Below are 23217 nucleotides of genomic sequence, written 5' to 3' on the forward strand. Positions count from 1 at the left end.
TCCTTATATACGCTCTATGTCCTCCCTATGTAGTTATTTCCTTATATACGCTCTATGTCCTCCCTATGTATTTCTCTAACTATCACGGTTCATGAGATACAGTCTGGTGGTTCGCTCCTCTGAGCGAAAACAATAGGGTCCCGTTTTACCCTTCTGGTACGGAATCCTAATAACAAAAAGATACCCAAATAAAAATCAAATCGTTACCAAAAAGTTTGCTACGCCGCCATTTCCAGTTTAGGGCGGAACGCGACGCACCGAAAAGCATTTCCCGCCATTACACCGAAGTTTCCCGCGCATCAGAGGTCGATCCGTAGCTCTTTGGCACAGTTTCACTGACCTTGACCGAACACGACACCGCAGTTGGTCCGCATTGCTCGCGGCGTACGGACGTGCCAATCTTATTTATATACGCACTGGATTACGCGCCGACTTTAAATCAAAATGGTGAGTTTTATCACTTAAGTCTTAATAAATATAGTTTATGTTCAAAATAGGGATGTGTTTTTAGTCGATTCAATGATTTTTCATAGTGATGTTACAGTTTTGTAGGTGTGAGGAAGATTTTCAGTGATTTCAACTGGTTTTCAGTGTTACGTCACAATACGTAAGAATAGAAAGTGTTATCTCGAGATGTTTGTTTGCAGAAATAGCTCGATACGATGACTGGGTAATAAAATAAAAATAGTTGCTGAACATAACAATAATAGTTTTGCTTCAGTATTTTACAATATCTAGTTAATACATTTGGTTTGAAGTCATCAATACAAGGCAATAATTCACGCCATAAGGAAAAGAAACAATTTGGTAGGTATGTAACTGCAATATAATAAAATATGTGTCACCTACATATCTAAAAGTATATTCATAATGTATTTGGCAAGAAATAATCACTCCAGGACATGATTTAGCTACCGATTCATAAGATATGATTACAAAGTCATAGATAAAAACAATTTGCGTGCGTTTTTTACTAATCCATTTGATAAAATCCTACTGCAGTATAGAGTTTAGGTCATTCAACTTGAAGTAGAGCACAATATAGGCAAAGGTATTTTATATTCAGCCTCGTTTAACCGCAATAAAAAAGTTGACATGCGATATTAAAAAAAAGTAATGGGTTTTATTTTTGAGCAGGTATGCACGTTATTGTGTCTAGATTCGTTCTAGAAATAAACTACATTCCTTCTAAAAATGTTTGTGTCAATTTTTTTGTGAGATAAGGTAATTAGTGATTTTATTACTACAAGTAATGCTCATGGGGTTTTTAAACACATTTTTGAACAAATCTTCATAGAAAATTGATGTTTTTCCGCTGCACTAAAAAAATGATGCTACCTTTAATATTACCTACCTACTTATTACATTCCTTTTAAGTTCTTTCTTTCTTCAAATCTCTTGACTCCATAGCAAGCATACATATTTCAAAAGTAACATACAACAATCACTCGAAATATTCATCATCATCTCGTCCAGTCGCGTCCAGTCTAACCGGATGCAGCTGAGTACCCGTGTTTTACAAGGAGCGACTGCCTATCTGACCTATTCGAAATATAAATAATATTATATTGGAACCCTTTTACAGCAGTTAATAAATAAGTGTGGTATACTGACCATGGACTGTCAATCCTATTAATTACCTACCACATGTATTTTCCCAAGACATTACCTTCGAAACGAGTTACTAACAAACATACGGATAGTTTTACAATATTAAATATTAATTTTGTATTGATTATTCAGACTTTGTACTTATGTATGTACAAGCGTGTGTGACGATAAGATCGATTGAAGTAGTAGAGCGGAACTAGATTGAAAGAAGAAATTATGTTGATCAATATGTGCCGCTTTAGACATATTAAAGACATGGGAAATCATCAAACGATTTCTATCTTGGTCAAACAAGCTAGTCATCTGCCTAGCCTTTTCCCAATTATGTTGGGGTCAACTTCTCCTGTCATAGTCAATGGAAAAGTGGCAAACTCATTATCAGCCTAGTCTTTTTCCAACTATGTTAGGGTCGGCTTTCCGTCTAATCGTATGCTCCTGTGTCGAGCATCTATCCCCTCAACCCAGTTTCCTGGACAAATCGAAACCTTTTGACTTTTGACTATTCGTAACGACTGCCGAAGATGTATTACAAATTCAGTCGGTTCTCGGGACCTATAAGCCCCAAGGCCTTTGCTTTTGTGTTAACTCGCTAGAACACTTCTACCATTGCCATTTAAATACCATGGTGTTGTGATGGCACAAAGTATGGTTTCATGGTCTTTGTATGATGGCATTGAAATGTTACAATTATAAGTGACGCGACCTTTTTCCAACAGTAGAAAAATACATCATTTATGACTAAATTAACTGAACCAAAACTTGGAAATATTTTGCTAAGCCGTGAATCTGTTAACAAAATTTTTTACATAGGACATTCATAGCCTTTTCAAGCAAGAGCATATTCAGAAACCTGAGGTGACCTGAGGTCATAAAGTATTGAGATTAGGGTTCACGTCCGGTGGGAAAGCCTTTCTCGATAAACGGACCGAATTTTTCTAATCGGTCCAGTAGTTTCTGAAACTTAAGCAAACTCTTCAGCTTTACAATATTAGTAGGATAAATAAGAGCAATAAGATAAACCTCACGCTTTATCAGAGAAACCTTTATAGCTACGTTCATGTATAGTGTGATGATAGAAGCAATAACAAAAACAATGCACAATTATCCGTGCCATCGTTAACTCACCGTCTATTAAGACTTACATATAGGGTTGTAACACACATATCAAACTTTTAATGGGATTGTCATTGTATCAATCAACTTGAGCCATTCTGTAGTATTTGTATAAAACAAAGCACTAATCAAAATCGTAAAGGCAAGAAGGCAGTTTTGCACACAAATGTTTCTTCTCGTCTACTCACTCTGCCAAAGAGTAACAAATTGCGTGCAAACATTTCTAAACTGTCCTCAAAATAGCAACCTTTGCGTCCAATACTCGCACCTAAACGTACACAGTTTTTATTTGCAAACAAATGTTCGCGAACAATAATTTTGGTAGAGTCCCGGCATAACATAGGTAGGTATTTTATTGCCTCGACTCAACCCCTCGGTACAATACGTTACGTTTATGATCCGTATCCGAGCTAAAATGTGTAACGACCATTAGACGTTTATCAACGAAGAAAAATGGCGAAGTGTTGAAGATAATAATGATGTCTATATAATAGTAATTTGGCAAAGAAACCGACACTCGAGGTCAATGCTTCAATGTCTTTGGTTAATGTTAAAGGATATTGAGACAAGTAGACTTTTTATTAGTAGGTATTTGGTCAACATTATAAAGTGGAGGCAAATGTTTTTATTTTTGTTTGTCCAACTTCTGTAGAGTATCATCTGCCTAGCCTTTCCCAATTATGTTGGGGTGGGGTTCCAGTTTGAGGAGATGCAGTCGAGTACCAGTTTGTTACATGGACTGACTGTCTTTATGACCTCCTCAACCTATTTACCCGAACAATGCAGAGACAAGTGACAGCACAGTTTTATATTTTAAACACGTAAGGAACTCATGATAAAAGAAAGCTTCGATTAAATAATAAATAATTATTAAACCCTTAAATGTTTTTAAGGAGTTGGTTTCGCATCCAAAATTGATGTTTGGGAATGAACAAATTCCTTTAAGATTTTGGAAACTAACCTTTAGGAAGGTTAAATATGAAAATAGATATGCAAATCTCAAGGTTACTAGTGATTACAAATCTCACCTGCACGTGTTGAAACATAAATAAATAGACTAGACAAATCGTTGGCCATTCACTACTGCGACATATGAAAATAAACAGAAGATCTTACAGGCAGTTTGTAAATATTTAAAATTATTGAAAGTGTTCTTACTATATTGAATTATTTATTTATACAATATTAAGTGTTCAAAACAAATCATATAGAAGCTTTAATAAGCTTTAGGATTTTAAGTTTTTACTTTTAGCATCAAAAAAGTTTATTTTTACATGTTATCGATATCGGCTTATGTTTCCCTTTTAAATGACAGCACGAAAAAAGTACCTAAAAAGGCTGCTAAAGGGGTAGTGGAAGACTATGAAAGCGACAGTTAAGTTTGGTGGTTTCTGAAAAACCTAAAAGGCCTATGAAATATGCCTAAAAAATACAGTTTCCCGTAGTGAGAGCAAATCCACATACCAAAAGCTAGTCACCATATAAGACGTCAGACTTTCAGAACAGCCAAACGTGGGTGTACATCTGAAACACAGACTATTGCTATAAGACGCATTTCTCCAAAATAATCCAGTGTGAAAGCGTGTTCAGCCGCTGCCAGTCGGCGGGCTTTTGGCAGAATATCCGAAAACCTTGTTTATTTAAAGGCTTGGAAAACTAAACGTGTTTCATGATAGAATTCTTAAGGCCACTGGCCTGACGTACACGCAGAAAAAAAATTGATACATTTTATTTATATATAAAAGTTGTAGTGTGTAGAAAGTGTTATAAAAAAAGTTTGGAATGAAAATCTATGTTGGTGAAAGCTACAAATCGAAGTTGCGTTTTGTTTTTGTTATTGTGTTCGCGTTTTGGATGGATACGAAGAGATTTAGAATTCAGGAGAGAACGTTGAATATTGGAATTCAGGTATTGGACTTGTTTTCGTTTATTTTGTTTTATAACAGTTGAAACTGAAAACAAATGTTTTGGCTTCTGGCCGTATCTTCATCTGTGTGTTCGCAATAAACTATAAACCTATCGAACGTTTAATGCGATTTTCAACATGTCACTATATCTAGACACTAATTTTAAATCGCAGGACCATTACCATTTACAAAACTAATTAAATAAAACCAAAGCGTCTAGATACAAAACAAATAAAAATCTCAAGCACACGAGCATTCTTTTGCAGAATTTTCTTTTCTTTTCGTATCATAGTCATCATCAGCTTTTCTATGGTCCCACACACCTCTCACAAAGAGAAGGAATGAGCGTAATCACCACGCTTGCTATACGTTGGTGATTTCAAACCTCTTTTCATATCAAATTCTTTTCATTCCCTCTAAATAAAAGAATTTCATAGACGTGATGTTTTCGCCCACTTGCCATCTACCACCACCAACCTTGCTGTCACGCCAGTTCCGCTCATTAACGAACATAAAATAACATTGTCCGTCCCTGTACGTTCACTGTCAATGTTACGCTGGTACTGAAATAGACGCGACGACAGCCGGCGTCGATACGGAAGATGTGGCGTTTATGTAATACCTACTGAGTTGGTGTTTTGTTTTTAGGTATTAAAATGTAGTAAAACTTTTAGTACCTACTACTGATGACGATTTATTTAATTCCATCAGTCTTTGTAACAAAACTAGCTTCCGCCGCATTAATTTCACCCGATCAGATTCCTAGATAACTATTTCCCGTAGCCGGATGGTGACAAAAACTATACTAGACCTTTTCCCGGGTCTAAGCTACCTCCCCTCTAATTTTCAGCTTAATCGGTCCAGCCGTTTACGTGTGATGGCGGAAACAAGGGATTTGATATATAGGTATAGATTAATCTAGATTGGAATTGCGTATCAACCTGTTGTGAGAAACTATTATATCATTATATATCTGTAACACCCACACCACTTATATTGTATGGGCCCCTCTCGTGATGGAAGTGTTCCTGATCAAATTATATATATGGGGAGACCCTCATGGCGAGGTTTCAGAATAAAAAATATAGACTTGTCGGCGCGAGTCCAGTGCTAACATGTGCTGTTTAATGTGATAAAGAAAAAACTTTATGCCCAAGTATATATTCATGGTTGCAGTTTTACGGACATCGCAAATATGTTCGCATGCACATTTATTATTGTGTCTATGTGTGCCGTAACCGGTGGAATCTCCCTGTTGTTCGTGCATAGACGTCTTTATGTTTATGTTGTAAATCTACTTGAATTTTAATTTCATACAAATATTCAAGACTTAAATTATAATAAAAATAGCTTTGCTCTGCTGACATGGATCCCAGACTACCTATATAGACCATTCATTATCATCATTAACCTTTTTACGTGCCACTACAGGGCACAGTCCTCTTCTGTAGATCGTTAATATTGGACAATGCACAAGTCCCTACTAATAAGTTCTACTTAGAACATTAACTCCCTTCAGGCCAACTAAAAGCTTTAAGTTTCTAATCTCTTCGCCCTGTAGGTACTCTTATAAAAGTGAGGTCATAAATGACGTCAGCCTATTCTAATTCATCTCACACTCTGCCAAATCCTTGACACTAAAGCGGATCCCATTATCTGGATGAACAACCGCAAATAAACACGTTTCAGTCTATTATCTAATTAAATGTGTCAGTCAGTAAGGAGCTTTTAACGATTCACTGAATTCAGGCTCACTGGAAAATAAACATAAAACTTGTTCTCCACTCATATTTTTACACAGATTTTTTAACTAGCTAGTTCATCGAGGGTTAAGAGGATCTGAAGTAACTTAAATCGGTGTATTTGAAAGGGTCTTGCTATGGAACCAAGTCTCTTAAGGAATACAAAAACAATAACGTCACAATATCTACAGAAATAATTTTATATCTATACTAGCTGATCCCGCGAACTTCGTTATCGTTTAAACCTTCCCTGGACCTGTACAAACATTTTAAAACCAAAATAAGATAAATCGGTTCAGCCATTCTCGAGTTTTAGTGAGACTAACGAACAACAATTCATTTTTATATATAAGATAAGATAAGATTTTGGTGTAAGAAAAATATCTCTTCTTTTAAGATTTTATTTTTTGTTGATTAGCCCATTTAGGAGGAAGGCTATAGTTTCCACTACGATGCGGGTAAAGCCGCTGGCAGTAGCAAGTTAGTAAATAAATATCGTAGTGCAAGAATTGCAAATAGTAAACCATACATGATACAGTTTTTGCGTTTCAGAATATTGATTGGCTGTCAGTATTGAGCTTTACTGAAGGCTAATTGGCTTAGCGGAATCAATATTGCACTCACTTCAAAGGAAAAACGTATATAAAATGATATTACTTGAACACACGCTATAAACATGAATAACATTAAAGAAGTATGCTGTTACGATTTGGCACAAGAAGCATTACAAATTATAAAGCCCTTCGCAAAAACATAACATTTAAGAAAATCTAAGAACCAACGTTGGTAAACCAGCTTTCAACTAAAAAACTGCATCCAAATCGAACAAGTTTAAGAAATAGGTTACTACAGACGACACACAAAGCAGTACAGCTAAAACGTATGTATATGTACTTATATATAACACCAACACTCTTTGCAAAAAAAAGCTATGTTTCCCACACCACTCAAATTACCATAAAAAAATAAGATCGAGTTGGCCACAATGACATACAAATGGATTGACAAAAAATATCATCACGATGAAAACACAAGGACTTTGAGTTGTACATTTAATTCTGACCACTTCTAAATACTCTGCTGACTTTCTGAAGAAGAGGAGTGTTGTGACGTAAATTATGGCTAAGGAGTGTAACAAAGGACGGGAGGATGCTGATCCGGAAGGCTGTCCTTATATCTGCAAGTTACAGAATTGTAGAGCTATGGATGATATGGTTAGAGCGTTTGTATTTCCACTGATGGTATAGAACTCGCCAAACTTTTTGTCGACACGGAGAGTTGCGCGAGTAGCTGCGCAGAACCCATTTCACTTGTTAGTAGAAGGGGTATGGTTAAAAGGGGCGTACTTGTACTCGGAATTTAGCTACGGACCGACATTAAGTATTGCCATAAGTATAACTGTAAAGTGAAAGATGTAAGGAATTAAATATGAGGCTTTGCAAACAAACATCTTGAGATACTTTGAATTGATGAGGTTCGTTCAAGTCACAGCTGAAAATCTTAGCTTAGGTCACCAGACTGTAGTTCGTCAAAAATATTTTGTTAATAATGTTCACCTTAGAAATTGATGATGTAGTATAAGATTATGAACTGAAAATACTTCATTATACTTTCAGGCTCCCATTGACTCATCAAAGAAACCCATCGTTTGGGTGTTGGGCGGCCCAGGATCGGGCAAGGGCACCCAGTGTGAGAAGATCATAGCCAAGTATGGCTTCACCCACCTGTCCACTGGTGACCTCCTCAGGGCTGAGGTGAAGAGTGGCTCCGAAAGGGCGAAGAGTCTCACTGCTATTATGGAACAAGGTTAGTCAAAAATCCTTAAAATTTAGTGGCGTTGCAGTATTTGGCCTTTTAGTCTCTAAGCTTAATTTTTAAATATATTTTTTTATCAAGGTATCCTACTTGATTATATATCCTATGATGGTGTATTTATCCATGTGCAGGAAGTAGTTTCCTGTTTCCTCGGTACGCGGGTAGAATCTCTGGGAACAGCTATCGAACCACCTTTCATATTTCCTAAAGCCTATCAATTGATCCTATCACTTCACTGATGAACCTTTTTTGATGAGAAATCATTAAATGACCCCTCCAGCTTTATGTTAGCAGCGTGAGACAGTGTCAGACTCTTCTTGAATAAAACCCATCATGTTTCTTCTCAAACCCTTTATGTATCAGGGCCGCAGTACCTAACTCTTTCGAACAATTCCACAGCCCCGGCACTAATGAACTTATGTCACATTTTTCAGGTGGCCTGGTCCCCAATGATGTTGTACTGGAACTGCTGAAGGAAGCCATCATCGCTCGTGCAGCTGACTCTAAGGGTTTCCTCGTCGACGGCTACCCTCGTGAGAAGTCACAGGGCATTGCTTTCGAACAAGCCATCGCACCTGTCTCCGTGAGTAATATCACAATTATTCGCAATTTTTATTCTCTGAACTGTTATAAAGCTGAAGAGTTCGTTTGTCTATCTAGTCTCAGGAAAGGTCGTGTTTTAAGAATTGAACCTGTATTTTCAGTATCTCATAGGCCTCTTTTTATACGGGTGCGTGAGATAGTAGAACTGCGAGAACACAACTAAGTGGTTAGTTACATTTTCTGAAGAAGAGTTGCAACATTGACAATGAACTACCATGTTAGTTCTAACTACATCATACTTGCCAAGTCCAGGTTTCCTCAAGACATTATTTCCTGATGCTATTACAGTTCCACTTGCAATAGGACAAGGAACCGATCTTGTTTACATAGTAACAGACTAGATAATACTTGCCAAGTTTTGGATGTACATCCACGTTGGCAGCAGATCAATCTTCGTGAACTGACGGTCAATAACATCCGACATTGTCTGTCAATGTCTTCTTCATCCAACGTTTCCGTAAAAGAAAAGTAATCTTCGACATTCACAAAGATCAGATAATGTACTAGTTAGGTAGATTTGCCTGCCTGTCAAATCGGAGTTTGCGGTTTACGCTTATAAGTTTTTGCTGTCATTGGTATCGAAGATACACTTAGAAAAGTTACATTTGTATATGCCTGACCTGGAATCGATCTCGCATCTGTTAGTTGACGCCCTGAATAATTATCAGAAGACTAATTTACCCATAATTCTACTGCAGGTAATCATCTACTTCGAAGCGACAGCAGAGACTTTGACCAAGAGGCTGCTGGGGCGCGCCGCCAGCTCGGGCCGCGCTGATGACAACGAGGAGACCATCAAGCTGCGCCTCAAGACCTTCCTCGACAACAACCAGCAAGTGCTGGACCAGTACCCTGACAAGATCAGCAGGGTAAGTCAGAATCTTTACATGTAGCTTAGAAACTTATCATCACCTCCCGAGTCTTTTCCCAACTATGTTGGGGTTGGCTTCCACTTTCCTCGGATGCAGCTAAGTACTAGTGCTTTATAATGAGCGACTGCCTATCTGACCTCCTCAACCCAGGCAACCCAAAACCCCTTGGTAAGACTATATCTCAGACTTACTAGCTTCTTACTACCCGTAACGACTGCCAAAGATGTCCAAATGTCAGCCGGGACCTACAGTTTATTGTGCCCTCCAAAACACTGTCATTGGTGTCGAAGATAACTTTAGAAACTTAGTACTTGCCTGACTTGGAATCAAACTCAAACTCATAGATAGGAAGGTTCTTTACCCACTAGACCAAGATACCGGTAATTGCAAATACAGTATTATAATTTACCTTATATATTAAATATTTACAGATAAACGCTGAATCGTCGGTGGACGCCATTTTTGAAGAGGTACAGAAGATTCTAGACCCGATTGTAGCGGCCGCGAACTGAATGCACAACTCAACATTTTATACGCTCTGTACATAAGCCTCTATTCTACGTTAATTTTAATGACTGTTGATTAAATCATGTTTTTATTTTACGGACTTTTTTTCATTTTTATCTAACGATTATCTGACTTCTCTAACAATATTGCAAAAGGTAAATAAGTAGAATGCAATTATTTACTGACTACTAATGACTGCCTCGTTGGTCTAGTGGTCTACGGAGGTCTCGGGTTCAATTCCCGGGTCGGGCCGAAATCGCTTGGTGGGTTTGAGTGGTTTTGAGTGAGTTGACTTTGTGCAAACTTCACCCACGCCAAGTCCAAACAAATACATTTGGTTTGGATAGGTGAGACTGTTCTTGAGTTATACAATAACAACGAAAAGTGGCATTAATTTTATATCATACATAGATTTTATATACCAAGAAGATTCATAATAAAAATACTTCTCAATGTCAAAAATAACAAGACAACTCTGTCACACAGATCACTGACACCAAAGACTACAATGTATTATACTTAGACTGACACCAGAAAAATGGAGCAACCAAAACAGTAATCCTCGTTCTCATGATTTCCCATTCCCAAATCCATCTGACCAGCCCCGTATAGCTCGCTGACCGAGCTTTTCTCCTTCAGGACAATAACAGAATCATATAAAAAACAGTACAAATGGAACGGAAGAAATGCCCTGGTGGATGTGACGGCTCTAAACTAGAAAAGCTGCAAGCTGGCCCTTGCGGACCCGAGATAGTCAAGGGCTCTCAGAAAAAGGTTTGTGATCGATTAAATGCTATGAATTAGGAACTGATTTATATTTCACTAGCCGTTTTCCCGCGGTTTCACCCGCGTCCCGTGGTAACTACTGCCCGTACCGGGATAAAATATAGCCTATGTTACTCGTGGATAATGTAGCTTTCAAACGGTGAAAGAATTTTTAAAATCGGTCCAGTAGTTTTTAAGCCCATTCATTACAACCAAACAAACAAACAAAGTTTTCCTCTTTTTAATATTAGTATAGACAAACAACATTATCTCCCCCAATTTATCCCAAGTTCCTTACCAAATCTATAGGAGTGTGTGTTTGTTTTATTCTTTCACATTCAAATGGCTGAACCGTTGGATTCGTTGTGGGTTAAAGTGTGGCCCAGAAGTCGCTAGTCTACTTCTTACCCTGGAACACAAAGGAGTTCCTCAGGAAACGGCTTATATTAACGTCACATTTATATATCATGTCTAGTCAAAAGTCCATCCCTCAACACTTACAGACCAGTAGTAGACTATAAGTTATTCGCTAAATATACTTCACCATCTACACAATATTTGCAGCCTGCCATCGACTCATCAAAGAAACCCATCGTCTGGGTGTTGGGTGGCCCAGGATCAGGCAAGGGCACCCAGTGTGAGAAGATCATAGCCAAGTATGGCTTCACCCACCTGTCCACTGGCGACCTCCTCAGGGCTGAGGTGAAGAGTGGTTCTGCTAGGGCCAAGACCCTTACAGCTATCATGGAAAAAGGTTAGTCCAACTGTTGGTGTTTGTGAGAGACTTTAGCGACTTACAGGCTCTTCAAGAGCCTCTTACGCTAAGTTCTGAATAACCTTTATCAACAAAGGTTTTCGACTTTTTACTCGGTGAGGTATCTTTATATCAGGACGTCCAAAAAAAGGCATGTTTGTCTAAACTAACCTAACATCAACCTCATACCTTTCAACTAATTTTAACTGATCAATCTCTATCTCTTAACTTGGTTTGATTACCTACATGGTTTTATTCACAAGGTGGCCTGGTCCCCAATGACGTGGTCCTGGAACTGCTGAAGGAAGCCATGATCGCTCGTGCAGCTGACTCTAAGGGTTTCCTGGTCGACGGCTACCCGCGGGAAAAGTCACAGGGCATCGCCTTCGAACAATCCATCGCACCTGTCACCGTGAGTAACATAATACATAGGAATCTGTACCTAACAATTAATGCTGACGAGTTTGTTTGTTTGCTAGACAGCGCTACTCGCAGGAACTACTGGTCCAATTTCATAGTTCTTTCAGTGTTAGATAGCCCATTTACTACGGGACGCGGATGAAATCACGGAAGCTTGTTATGTATTTCTACATAGTAACATAAGAGACTAGCTGAAGCTTGCCAACTTTTGATATACATCCACGTTGGCAGCAAATCATTCTTCATGAACTGACGGTCAATAACATCTGACAATGTCTTTCAATGTCTACGACATCCAAAGTTTCCGTAAAGAAAACCGGTCTTCTAGAATGTCGAATTTTTAGTTTCGTATCAAAGACCAGATAATGTAGTAGTTAGGTAGATCTGTCTACCACACTGGAAGTCGTGGGTTCTATCCCCGCAAAAGTCAAAGATATTTTTCTCTATCTTTACTCAGTCTATGGTGTCCAAGATAGATTTAAAAAATACCTATACCTCACAAAAGTTACATTAGTACTTACCTGACCTGGCATCGGAGAATAACACAATTATTTGAGAAGCAGTTGCTAGAACCAAGGGCACCACAAAAAAGGTTTGACAGAAGACTTCATTCTACTCCAGGTAATCCTCTACTTCGAAGCATCAGCAGAGACTTTGACCAAGAGGCTACTGGGGCGCGCCGCCAGCTCGGGCCGCGCTGATGACAACGAGGAGACCATCAAGCTGCGCCTCAAGACCTTCCTCGATAACAACCAGCAAGTGCTGGACCAGTATCCTCAAAAGCTTAAAAGGGTAACTTTGGTTCTTGTACGGTAATACTTAGGCCCGAGGCAGACCGGAATGGCAGAGGCCTGCAACGATGCAGCGAGCATTCTCAGTGTGAAATAATTTAACTTCAACTACATAATTAAAAGACCAATATGGCTTGTCGGGCGGCTACTGCCGGCCACTGCCATTCCGATGTGACTCGGGCTTTAATGGTGTTTGAATTCGCTTGGCCCTAGCGAGGGAGAACCTAATGTTGAATTAGGCTTAAATTAGATAGTAATGTTTAAAAAAAAAGAAACCTTGTTCCATTTTAATCGGTAGTCTTCGGTAAACTTAGATCAAAATCTTAACTAGCTTAAAAAAAGTACAAGTTAAAGGTACCTTTGGTTAAGGATAAGTTCATAAAAGTTAAAAAAAAAAACTGGAGAAGTTTGCATGCTCGTGAATATAGTGTAAATATAGCAAATACACTAAATATATTAAAATTTATCTTTTTTGAATGATATTTACAGATAAACGCCGAATTGTCTGTCGACGCTATTTTCGCAGAAGTACAGAAGATTCTAGACCCGATCGTAGCGGCAGCGAAGTGAATTCACAACTCAACATTTTATACGCTCTGTATATCGGGTGTGTCGTTCACAATCACATTAAATCATATCGCATATACTTTATGATATTCTAGGGCGAATTGTAAAAAAAATAACCTAATCCATTCAGTGGTTTAACCACAGGAGTCATTTTTCGTTTTTATAATTTACAACATCATGTGTAAAGCAGAGATAAAGTTAGGAGTATCGTATGTTTTGATCAGTTGACAGCTGTCAGTTTTCAAGGGAGAATTTCAGTTGTTTGTAATAACTGACTTTTATATGGGTGTTCTAATTTTTGCACATTTTTATTCCATTTACTTTGTTTGAAAAAATCATTTTTTTATTTTTACGTATTTTTCTTTTATCTTTGTGTTGATCGACAGATATTAACCAGTATATTAACGCATTTAATTTAATGTGATTATGAACGACACACCCGATATACAATCAATATTAAATCATGTTTTTATTTTATGGGTTTTTCATTATTTTTCTTAAGAAATATCCAACTTATTAAATTATACCTAACTCTATTGCTTAAGGTAAGGACCTAAGTAAGTAAGTAAATACCTACATTGAAATGAATTTAACCAGAATATTGATAAAATTTTGTTATTGGGAAAAGGCTCGGAAGATGATGATTGATAAAATTTTGTGCATCAAGAAGCATTGTAAAAATAGTTTCTGAACAGCGACCCACGCTAAATTCCGCGCCGATAAAAAGTTTGGTGCGAACAAACTATTGAAACGTTCAAATCAATAAGTTTTAACCAAGAAGATTCATAATAAAAGTCTTCTCAATGTCAAAAACAACAAGACAACTCTCTGTGTGACACTGATCACTGACACCAGAAAAATGAAGCAACCAAAACATTGATCCGCGTTCTCTCAATTTTCCATTCCCAAAACATCTGACCAGCCCAGTGTAGCTCGCTGATCGAGCTTTTCTCTTCCAGCACAAATCCATATTCATAAAAAATACAAATGGAACAGAAAATATGCCCTGGATGCGAGGAACCTGAGGTAGAAAAGCGGCCAGCATGCCCTTTGCAATGCGGGTCTGATAAGTGTAAGGCCTATCAGAACAAGGTTTGTGGTCTTCTGACCTTTACATCAAACGCTATTAATACATTTTCTAATAAGTAATCTCTTTCAATGTGTCCTAAGTTCCTAACCAAATCATAAGGGTGTGTCATGTGTGTTTGTTTTATGCTTTCACATTAAAAAATGGCTGAACCGTTGGGTTCGTTGTGAGCTAAGGTATTGCCTTGACGTTAGGCTACTTTTTATCCCGGTGCTCGAAGGAAGGCTAATATTAACGCCAATTTCGTGTATCATGTCTAGTCAAAATTCGACCCAGCAACGAAGCCAATAGTGTGGATTCTGGGTGGTCCAGGCTGTGGTAAGTTCACCCAATGCAAGAAGATCATGGCAAAGTATGGCTTCACCCATCTGTCTACCGGAGATATAATACGCGCTGAGGTGGAAACCGGCTCTTCCAGAGCCAAGTGTCTTGCTTCCATCATGAATCGAGGTACGTAAAGGTTGTTTTATTTCGTAGAGGTTTACTCCTAGGTGGAAAATTGCCTACTGCAATGGAGAGAGTTGATAATTTCCAATCCAAACGCATCTTTGAAAAACTGTAGGACGTATCATCGTTCGTTAGTGAACCTCATTATTTGAAATCGCTAATCCTCGTTTCGCTGAAAGGGTCTGATGATGAGTGTCTTTGTTTCTCTTGTCTTGTCCATCGGTGAGAGGGCACGGGTGCTGATGATGAGACGATGTAGAACAAGGCTTCTAAGCCATTTCTAAAAGTAAACATGACGATACATTGACGATTGATGGTCCTTGAAAAAGAGCACATCATAGGGTAACTTTAAGTCGTGTTTATAACTAACGGTTTACAGGTGGGCTGGTCCCAAATGACTTCGTTTTGACTGTGCTGAAGGAGGCAATGGAAAAAAAAGCCCAGGAAGGAGTACGTGGCTTCCTCATTGATGGCTACCCTCGCGAGAAGTCGCAAGGCTGTGAGTTCGAGAAAGCTATTGGGCGAGTTTCAGTAAGGAACTTATATATAATTTAGAATTAACTGTCTGAGGGTTGTGTATAAATAAAAATCGATACAAGCTTTGTGTCGTGACTAAAAATGGAGATTTGAGGATGAAGACGCGACAATAATTGACAGCTTTTCCATCTTTAAATAATTCAGTATTTGTGAAAAGACATAATGTTACATTATTCTTATTTAGAAGCTTCATCTGATCATGATTTTTCATAGTCATCGTTGTCTCAGGCCATACTATTCTTCGACGCGTCAGTGGAATCCCTGGTGTCCAGGGTCCTAAACCGAGCACAAACATCAGATCGTAGTGATGATAACATGGACACTTTGAAACTCCGCATCGCGACCTTCTTGAAGCACAACCAGGGCGTGATTGAACCTTACGGGGACAGGGTCTATAGGGTACGAAGATAATTATATATTTTTTAATTGTCAATAGTGTAGTGATTGCCAAAACAATTCATTGACCGTAAAGGACAATGGGCGATTCCGGTCCAAATGTCCACCACGTGGCTAGATAGCCCGTTAAATGTAGAACATTTTTTGTTATGAAAGTAAAAAAAAATATAATGCCAGAAAAAAGTTATAGCAAAATCAAATACAACATTTTACAGATTTTTTAAATTTCATTTTTTCAATTACTTTTCGTGATGTTCGATTTTCGTACTTTCTGTAACTTCTGACAAAATAGAATTGTTCATTATTAGAGAGAAGACACCACCAGTTACCGCTGGAACCTCAATTGCACTTCGCACTTCTGGCGCCTCAATTGGTTAGTGATTCGTACATCCATCGGGCAAAAATATGGTCTGTTTATATGCAAATGTGTCTTACTCATCTTAGTTTTAGATAAAGTGCGGAAATGGAAGTGGAATAAAATAAAAAATTATAATGATAACATACAAAAACTACCGAAAATTAAGAATACATTTTTGGCTATAACTTTTTTTTGGTATTGTTTTTTTTATACTTTCTTAGTAAAAGTTACTCTAAATTAAGTGGACTATTTAATTATATAGGTGTCGTTCGTGGTGGACATTTGGACCAGACTTCATACATTCTTGCCCAATCTCCTTTTAGAATGGAGTAGGTGATGTCGATCAAGTGTTTCTTAAAGACCAATCTAAGGTTTGTCGATTGACGAATTGAGCGAAACATTTACCGCAATTGTATCTTTAACTACAGATAAATGCAGACCAATCACCAGATGAGATCTTCGTGGAGGTAGAAAAAGTGTTAGACCCCATAGTTGCCGAAGCTGAGGCAGCTGAAGCCGCATTACAAGAGGCCCGCGCTAACCAGATGTCTGAAGCTATGCTCGCATTCAAAAAATCTGAAACCAAGCTGGCTGGCTACCGATCTTTGAGCCTCGATCAACCGGTGAAACCCAACAAGCCGGCTTCTAGACGCGAAAGTCATAACAAAATGAAGACTGGTAGCAACCACAAACGCACTCCAAGCAGATGAAAGTTAACGACAGTCTGAAAATCATTTGAAGCAATAAATACCTACATATTTACCACGTTATTAACGTTTAGATTTGTTTTCTTTTTAACGTATAGATGGTTTAAGTTCATTACTGCTACATTACAATCATTTGCGAATATTGCCAGACTAAAATGTCCCCGGCAAGTTCTACATATTTCTATCACATTGACGGAAATGGCTAGTATAATAAAATATCATTTTAAGTATCCAATTTATTAACGATTAACTTTTAACAAAACATTCGATCTTATTCTAGTGGGAATTGTATTCCAAATAACAAAATATTAAGTTAATAATATGCTTAACTTCTAGCTAGGCTTAAACAAAAATATCTCTTACGACCACGAAACTTTTCCCAAGTTATGCAGCATAAACTTTTTCGTTCATCTTTTTTCAAGAAAGTTTTTATGCTTATAAAAATAATTTGGTAAAGATACCAGGTTTTTTATGACATAAAATAATTTCACTTAATATATTATGTCCAAGTGTCCATACTTTTCCTAGTTTCCTAAAAATATCAGAGACAATGTATTTTATCTTAAAGTTAGGGTTGGTTTGTGTTAAGGATGATGTGCTAAACAGGGAGCATAGCCTCCTCTTGTTCCTTCTCCCTCTGACGCACGGCTACTGCGGTCTCCACGAGGAGATACAGGCACTTGAACTTATCCTGATCGCCCTCCGGCCTGCTCGGCACCACCTGAAGTTATACCCCCAAGTCAATTTTACACAAAAACTTTCCAAAAAAAACCTGCTCAAGGAAATTTTTAGCTTAGTATAGTGACACAACAAAAGCACTTTGGTAAAGAACAACTGTCAGGTGATGCCGGCATTAAAACACCCCGCGCCCGGTTCGGTGGCGTAACAGAACTACTTGAATGAAAATCAGTAAGTTTAGTATAAAAGTTTATTTACACAACAAACATAAACTCGTCTCTAGGCTAAAAACAAAACAAAAACACTAACATCAGTTCTCTTAACTATATAAAAAGGAAAACTTGATTTTAAAGGGAACTTAAGTGTTTTAACACCGACGTCGCCTACAGTTAGATATGTACAAAAACATATTCAAATCCAAATCGGGGCCGCAGCAACCGCTCGGCCAAATTATATAATTAGTCTCCAAACATATTTTATTTTTAAACAAAGAGACAAAGAAATTCAAAACGAAATTTTCTGAAAATGAAACTTCTCTTTTTTGGCAATATGCAAATAATGTTGTAGAGTTTAAATGTTGGATCAATCTGGGATTGATGGATTGGTACAGTCCTGGTGTGCTGGTGCCTAGGTGTGGCACCACATGTCGGTGGTGGCCACTTCGAGCTCGACGGCGACGGGGGGCGGCGGCTGCGGGGGCGGGCTCACCTGCATGCGGCGCGCGCGCAGCGGGTGCGGCAGCTGCGGCAGGTGCGCCAGCTGAGGGTGTGCTAGCGCCTGCCACCCGTCCTCACTGCTCGACACCGGCTCCGGGACCTGTTCCACCATCTCCTCAGTCGTGGTCACTGTCACCACCGACGCCGTACTGCTACAGTTGGACAAAGGAGAAACAAGTTCAACATCGCATGTTTCGAAGCTCATTTTCGGTCATTGAGATTTTGTAACCCCTTTCGTTTTTGTCTTGCTGAGTCGAAAGAGAAGTCAAGGGCTAGAAAGACGTTAGAGAATAGAGATGGTACCAGCTTTTGACAATAGCCCGCGCTGCTCGCGAGCAGAACTGTTCGGAATCAGTGTCGTGCGCCTCGCTCATCTGGTCTACCATGTCTTTGGAGGTGGACATCGATACCACTGATGGTCTGCTGTGGGAGGGAAAAGGTTTCGTCGCAATGACTTTCACTTAAGTCTTCCAGGTTGATGCACAATTTTGAATCATTATGATCGCTTCTTTTGGGGGAGAATTGCCTGGCAATTTCGAAGGGTCCACAAATAAAAATAAATAAGACTCGAAGACTCGTTTTTAGGTTGAAATCTCGAGTTCTTCAAAGAGCTTTCCAATACTCAAGGCAAAACACTAGTAATGCTGGATTTTTTATTCCAAAACGAATGACAACGATGAACAAAATTGATGACTGGTGACTTCCTATTGCAAAAACTTTCAAATTAGTAAAACAATTCTGTCTACTTACTCCCTGGCAGCTGGATGCAAGTCATGGTCCTCTGGTCCATACCGTATAACGGACTGCCAGACTGAAGGATCGTACTTGACCTCCTCTTCGCTGATGGTGCTGGAGTAGCCCTCTTCCCCGTCTCCCAGCTCATCACCATCACTTCGGTAGACTAGAAGACCGTCTCCATAGTCGTGGGAGCGACCATCTGGTCCGTTCTGTGGGTAGATTTTGATTAAGTACCTATGTCTGATCAGAATTTCGACGAAATACTTTTAGTTTATGTTTTAGGTCAGATCTACTGATCTATATACAAATATTACTGGATTTAGATTTTACAAGTGGTAAGGGAGAAAGTTTCCAATGACGATTCTAAAGATATCTACGCCTGACATAAGTTAGGTACTCCAAGATCACCACAAACCTCAACAACAATCCCATCCCACGACGCTACAGTGACATTATCCCCACCAGGGACCCCTAGACCCGAAGTGGAGGCTCCACCTAACCCCACCATGGGTCCCACGCCAGCCATGGCGCCAGGCTGCTTCCTACCGCGACGGGATATGGTGTAGTGGAGCGGGTCGTGACCCTCGCGTCTGATCATCTCGGGCAGAATGCGCCGGCGTGCGTTGATGAACCAGTTGCAAACCTTTTGGGGGAAATAGGGGATGGTAGATATTTTTGGAGTTGAAAATGGTATATTTTTATCGAATTCAATATAGTAACAGGTTTAAATCTTGAAGGGTATTCAAAATGTCTGCAATGACATTGAAGTGGATGAGTTAAATACATAAATAGGTTTAAACTTTTTTTTGTTATTGCTGAAGTAGGTTTGGTGGCGTGGCGAAACCAAAAATACGTAGAATTATGCTGTAATTTGAATAAAATTCTGTTCTGAACATTAGAACCTACTTATATTTTATTTCAAAACTTATAAATTAAGCAGGTAACATTTTCCTGGAAAAGTTAAAGTGGATTAAGCACCATAATCTAGTTTATTTGATCTCACCTGTAGAACAGTGAGGTTAGCCTCTTGGCTGAGCGCCAATTTCTCGGCATCACTGGGGTACGCATTGTAGCGGTGATCATACAGCCATCGCTTCAAGATCTTCACAGAATGCTTGGGCAAGTTCCCGCGGCGTTTGCGCACCGACCCCACTATCACCGCCTGGGTTACATGACAAATATTTTCATCTATAAAACCTGGGTTTAAGGGCCTCATCATTGACTGATTAACTAAGTTCTCTAACTTAGTTGAAGTCAGCTTCCAAACCCCCTTTAAGACTGATTCTCAGACTAGCTTTTGAGTAAGGGTAGGGAGAAGTCTACAATTTTATTCCATACAGGTTTTTATGAACGTCAAGCTAGTTGCCCGGTTACAAGGGATTGGTCTGATGGAGTAGAATCGGCAAAAAAACTCTATCTACTCTTTTGAAATAAGTATTTTGTTAGGTAATGTTAGGTATTGGGTATCAGTTGGCAATTAATTCTAACCTGGGGTGGCGGTGGGTGCCGTTGGTGAGTCATGGCAAGATGACGGCTGTCCGGATTCCAATCCGTACTATCTATTCTTTGCTGTAAAGTTAATATCTATGAATGAACTGAAGTAGAATTATTATAAGGTTTGAGTGACTACGAAAGCTTGCTACGAAATGCTACGCTGTTTCTGCTTAATCGCGCGTTTGTAGGAACTGCATATGGAGTATATATTATGAGTACTTAACTAAAGAAAAACAATCTTTGTAGGACGAAAATAGTGTAGCTTCGATGATTTATTTGATATTATTTACATTCAGCTTTAGAAATTTAGCTATGTTACAATCAAAAGCTTGATAAGACACGACGAAAGTAACGGCTACATTTTTCCCCTAAGCTTCCTAATGATATTTCAGAAGTTTGAACTACTTGAGCATACATGAAAGCTTTTAATGATTACATAGATACGAGGTTTGACTCTGGGGGTTCACCTGGGGTGGTGGAGGATGACGGGGATGCGTCATAACGGGATGGCGACCCTCAGCATCCCAATCATTGCCGCTCTCGTTGTCCTCCGTCGATGAAGTCGACGGGAAACGGTCTCGCGCTAGACAATTGAAAAAGCAACTAAAAATATTTTTGGATCTAACAAAAGGTAGGTATTGCTTTTTTGTGGGGATCGAACCCGCGACCTGAAGTGCGACTTTCAGACGCTGTATCTCTATTTAGTCACTTGCGTACATTGTAACTACATACTTTTAAACATTAAATAGAAAAATATATAAAAAGAAACATTAGCCGCATTTATTATTATTAAAAAAAGTTAATTAATAACTTGCAAAGAAAATACTAAAACCACTGAATGAATTAATTTTTATGTGAATAGCTGTAACAACTAGTTAGTTGAAAAATATTTATTTATTTGCCGCCATGTTTAGTTAAAAAACGAAAATTAAACAGAACGATTTTCAGCAACAATAAAAAATCAATTTTTCAAAATCACCTTTAGCTTTAGACAATTAATCCCAACTTATTGAAATTATATACATCTTGATAAACAGGAACCTATGTTTCACATACGTCTAGGTAAGTAAATCAGATCAGTATTTTTATTCTAGTACCTTCCAACTAGTTTTTCAATAGTGTGTAAAAAACATACTTTAATGGATAGGTATTGTCAACTTATAAAGAAATATATAGGAATAGATCTACACGTTTTTCAGGATTTTTCAGAAAACTGAAACGTGTGTATCTACAGAACTGATTGTTTACCTACTCATGTATACCCACAACAGGCGGAACTAACTACATTTTTGTAACTGAAAGTTCTAGAGCTTAGCATGTTTAACGTCGAGTCTACTATACTCACGCAGTTTGATCTTCATAACTTTGATCACCGACCTAGGCAGCGTGGCGAATTTACCAAATAATCAACAAAGTGCAATTCCCGCCACCAAACTTCAGGCTTTTGACATTAGCTGCCAATTAATTATGATATTTACAATTGACATCACAGAAGTACACAACTTGTGAAAAATTATGATGAATTTAACAAAATCGGTGGACGATGATTAGCCAAAGACTGCTCTGTAGGGAATGAATTCGTTTTATTTATGTTTTGTTTCGAAAATCGATGCGCTTTTGTGACAATTGACAACGACGTGCACTGTCACTTGTCATTGTGATTAAATTTTTGAAATTTACATAAAAAGAATTAATTAACGGCCAGTCCGTCGCGGTAGCAACCTCTTTTGTATACAGACTTTGCAGACCGAAAATAGTAGGGCGTCTTCGTACAGGATTTACGCAGTTTTTTTAGGGAGCTTTTTTTTAATTTGTTTGTACCTATCAGAATAATTAATTAATGATAATGGTTCTATGAGCATCCTACATGAAATTCACTTTGGTTTACTGCAAACATAGCACAGTCAAGCGATGAGAGTGATGACGAGCGGAGATCTACTTACGTAGGTAGGTAATTTTATTTGATAATAGGCATATCTACTCATTACGCTAAACTTGCTAGTTATAATTACTGGCACTTTGTACCTACCTACTTAATTTTTTTCGTGACTGTAAGGGCTAACACGAACGATTATCGCTTTCTTCCCAAAAGTACTTATATTATTTTTATTGTTTCGTTTGTCTTGACAATCAATTTAAATTAAGACGGAGACTAGATACGCTAACTGGATATGCGAGAGTAAAACAAGGTCAAACATTGAAGTTAAATATTGAAAAAACTATCTAGCATTACGGCAAAACGTGAACACGGCCTAACGAAGTTTTTCTGAAGGCTTTTGCGTCTCTTTATAAATTGTTGTGGCCTAGTGGTTGAAGCCTCGATCACGCACCCGCCTCGCAAGTTCCTGTACGGATTCGATTCCAGGCAAGTTCCAATGTTGAACACCGATGACTGAAGGAAAGCATTTCGAGATTATGATTAGATAATGATATATTCATTCCTATCTCATTCCTTTCTGTATGTGATGACGCCTGTATCAAATCAAGGGAGTAATAAAGGACTAATGATGATTATGAAGTTACCATGTGTTTTACCAATGGTTTTACCCCAAAACTAAGGTTGATAAAAAATTATCCCAAATTAAATACTAT

The 23217-nt window shown here is 38.4% G+C and overlaps 3 protein-coding genes across 5 annotated transcripts; 2 read left to right on the forward strand and 1 right to left on the reverse strand.

Annotated features, from left to right (window-relative positions):
• Positions 1–284: 284 nt before the first annotated feature.
• LOC110379686 (adenylate kinase isoenzyme 5) lies at positions 285–13485 on the forward strand. The gene is made up of 9 exons (XM_064035086.1): positions 285–447; positions 7990–8179; positions 8623–8771; positions 9490–9660; positions 10095–10166; positions 11500–11689; positions 11953–12101; positions 12731–12901; positions 13390–13485. Exons 1-9 carry the CDS (start codon positions 445–447, stop codon positions 13468–13470), a joined length of 1176 nt encoding a protein of 391 aa, XP_063891156.1. The 5' UTR covers positions 285–444; the 3' UTR covers positions 13471–13485.
• An 833-nt stretch (positions 13486–14318) lies between these two features.
• LOC110379685 (adenylate kinase isoenzyme 1-like) lies at positions 14319–17012 on the forward strand. Of its 2 annotated transcripts, none has more exons than XM_064035245.1 (5): positions 14319–14559; positions 14815–15004; positions 15381–15532; positions 15752–15937; positions 16721–17012. In XM_064035245.1, the coding sequence occupies exons 1-5, from the start codon at positions 14455–14457 to the stop codon at positions 17000–17002; spliced, it is 915 nt and encodes a 304-aa protein (XP_063891315.1). In that variant the 5' UTR covers positions 14319–14454; the 3' UTR covers positions 17003–17012. The 2 variants fall into 2 exon arrangements, with proteins under 2 accessions (XP_063891315.1, XP_021195114.3); XM_021339439.3 differs by having other exon boundaries at positions 15767–15937.
• Positions 17013–17238: 226 nt separating this feature from the next.
• Positions 17239–22250, reverse strand: LOC110379683 (uncharacterized). Of its 2 annotated transcripts, XM_049852072.2 has the most exons (9): positions 21971–22250; positions 21093–21208; positions 20620–20700; positions 20135–20293; positions 19547–19774; positions 19144–19340; positions 18697–18816; positions 18386–18545; positions 17239–17720 (listed from the first exon to the last, which is right to left on the reverse strand). In XM_049852072.2, the coding sequence occupies exons 1-9, from the start codon at positions 21984–21986 to the stop codon at positions 17598–17600; spliced, it is 1200 nt and encodes a 399-aa protein (XP_049708029.1). In that variant the 5' UTR covers positions 21987–22250; the 3' UTR covers positions 17239–17597. The 2 variants fall into 2 exon arrangements, with proteins under 2 accessions (XP_049708029.1, XP_049708030.1); XM_049852073.2 differs by lacking the exon at positions 18697–18816.
• Positions 22251–23217: the final 967 nt, after the last annotated feature.

This window comes from Helicoverpa armigera, chromosome 6 (genome assembly GCF_030705265.1).
Source record: "Helicoverpa armigera isolate CAAS_96S chromosome 6, ASM3070526v1, whole genome shotgun sequence".
NCBI classification, from domain to species: domain Eukaryota; kingdom Metazoa; phylum Arthropoda; class Insecta; order Lepidoptera; family Noctuidae; genus Helicoverpa; species Helicoverpa armigera.

What these genes read in the sequence shown, in the direction of transcription:
- LOC110379686 (XM_064035086.1), top strand. An exon ending in TAGACCCGATTGTAGCGGCC is followed by an intron (nt 10,167 to 11,499) that starts GCGAACTGAATG and finishes CAATATTTGCAG; the next exon opens with CCTGCCATCGACTCATCAAA. An exon ending in TACAGCTATCATGGAAAAAG is followed by an intron (nt 11,690 to 11,952) that starts GTTAGTCCAACT and finishes TTTATTCACAAG; the next exon opens with GTGGCCTGGTCCCCAATGAC.
- LOC110379685 (XM_064035245.1), top strand. Translation starts at nt 14,455, where the DNA reads ATGGAACAGAAAATATGCCCTGGATGCGAGGAACCTGAGGTAGAAAAG. An exon ending in AAGCTATTGGGCGAGTTTCA is followed by an intron (nt 15,533 to 15,751) that starts GTAAGGAACTTA and finishes GATTTTTCATAG; the next exon opens with TCATCGTTGTCTCAGGCCAT. An exon ending in ACGGGGACAGGGTCTATAGG is followed by an intron (nt 15,938 to 16,720) that starts GTACGAAGATAA and finishes CTTTAACTACAG; the next exon opens with ATAAATGCAGACCAATCACC.
- LOC110379683 (XM_049852072.2), bottom strand. An exon ending in CTAACCTCACTGTTCTACAG is followed by an intron (nt 19,775 to 20,134) that starts GTGAGATCAAAT and finishes TTCCCCCAAAAG; the next exon opens with GTTTGCAACTGGTTCATCAA. An exon ending in GGGATGGGATTGTTGTTGAG is followed by an intron (nt 19,341 to 19,546) that starts GTTTGTGGTGAT and finishes ATCTACCCACAG; the next exon opens with AACGGACCAGATGGTCGCTC.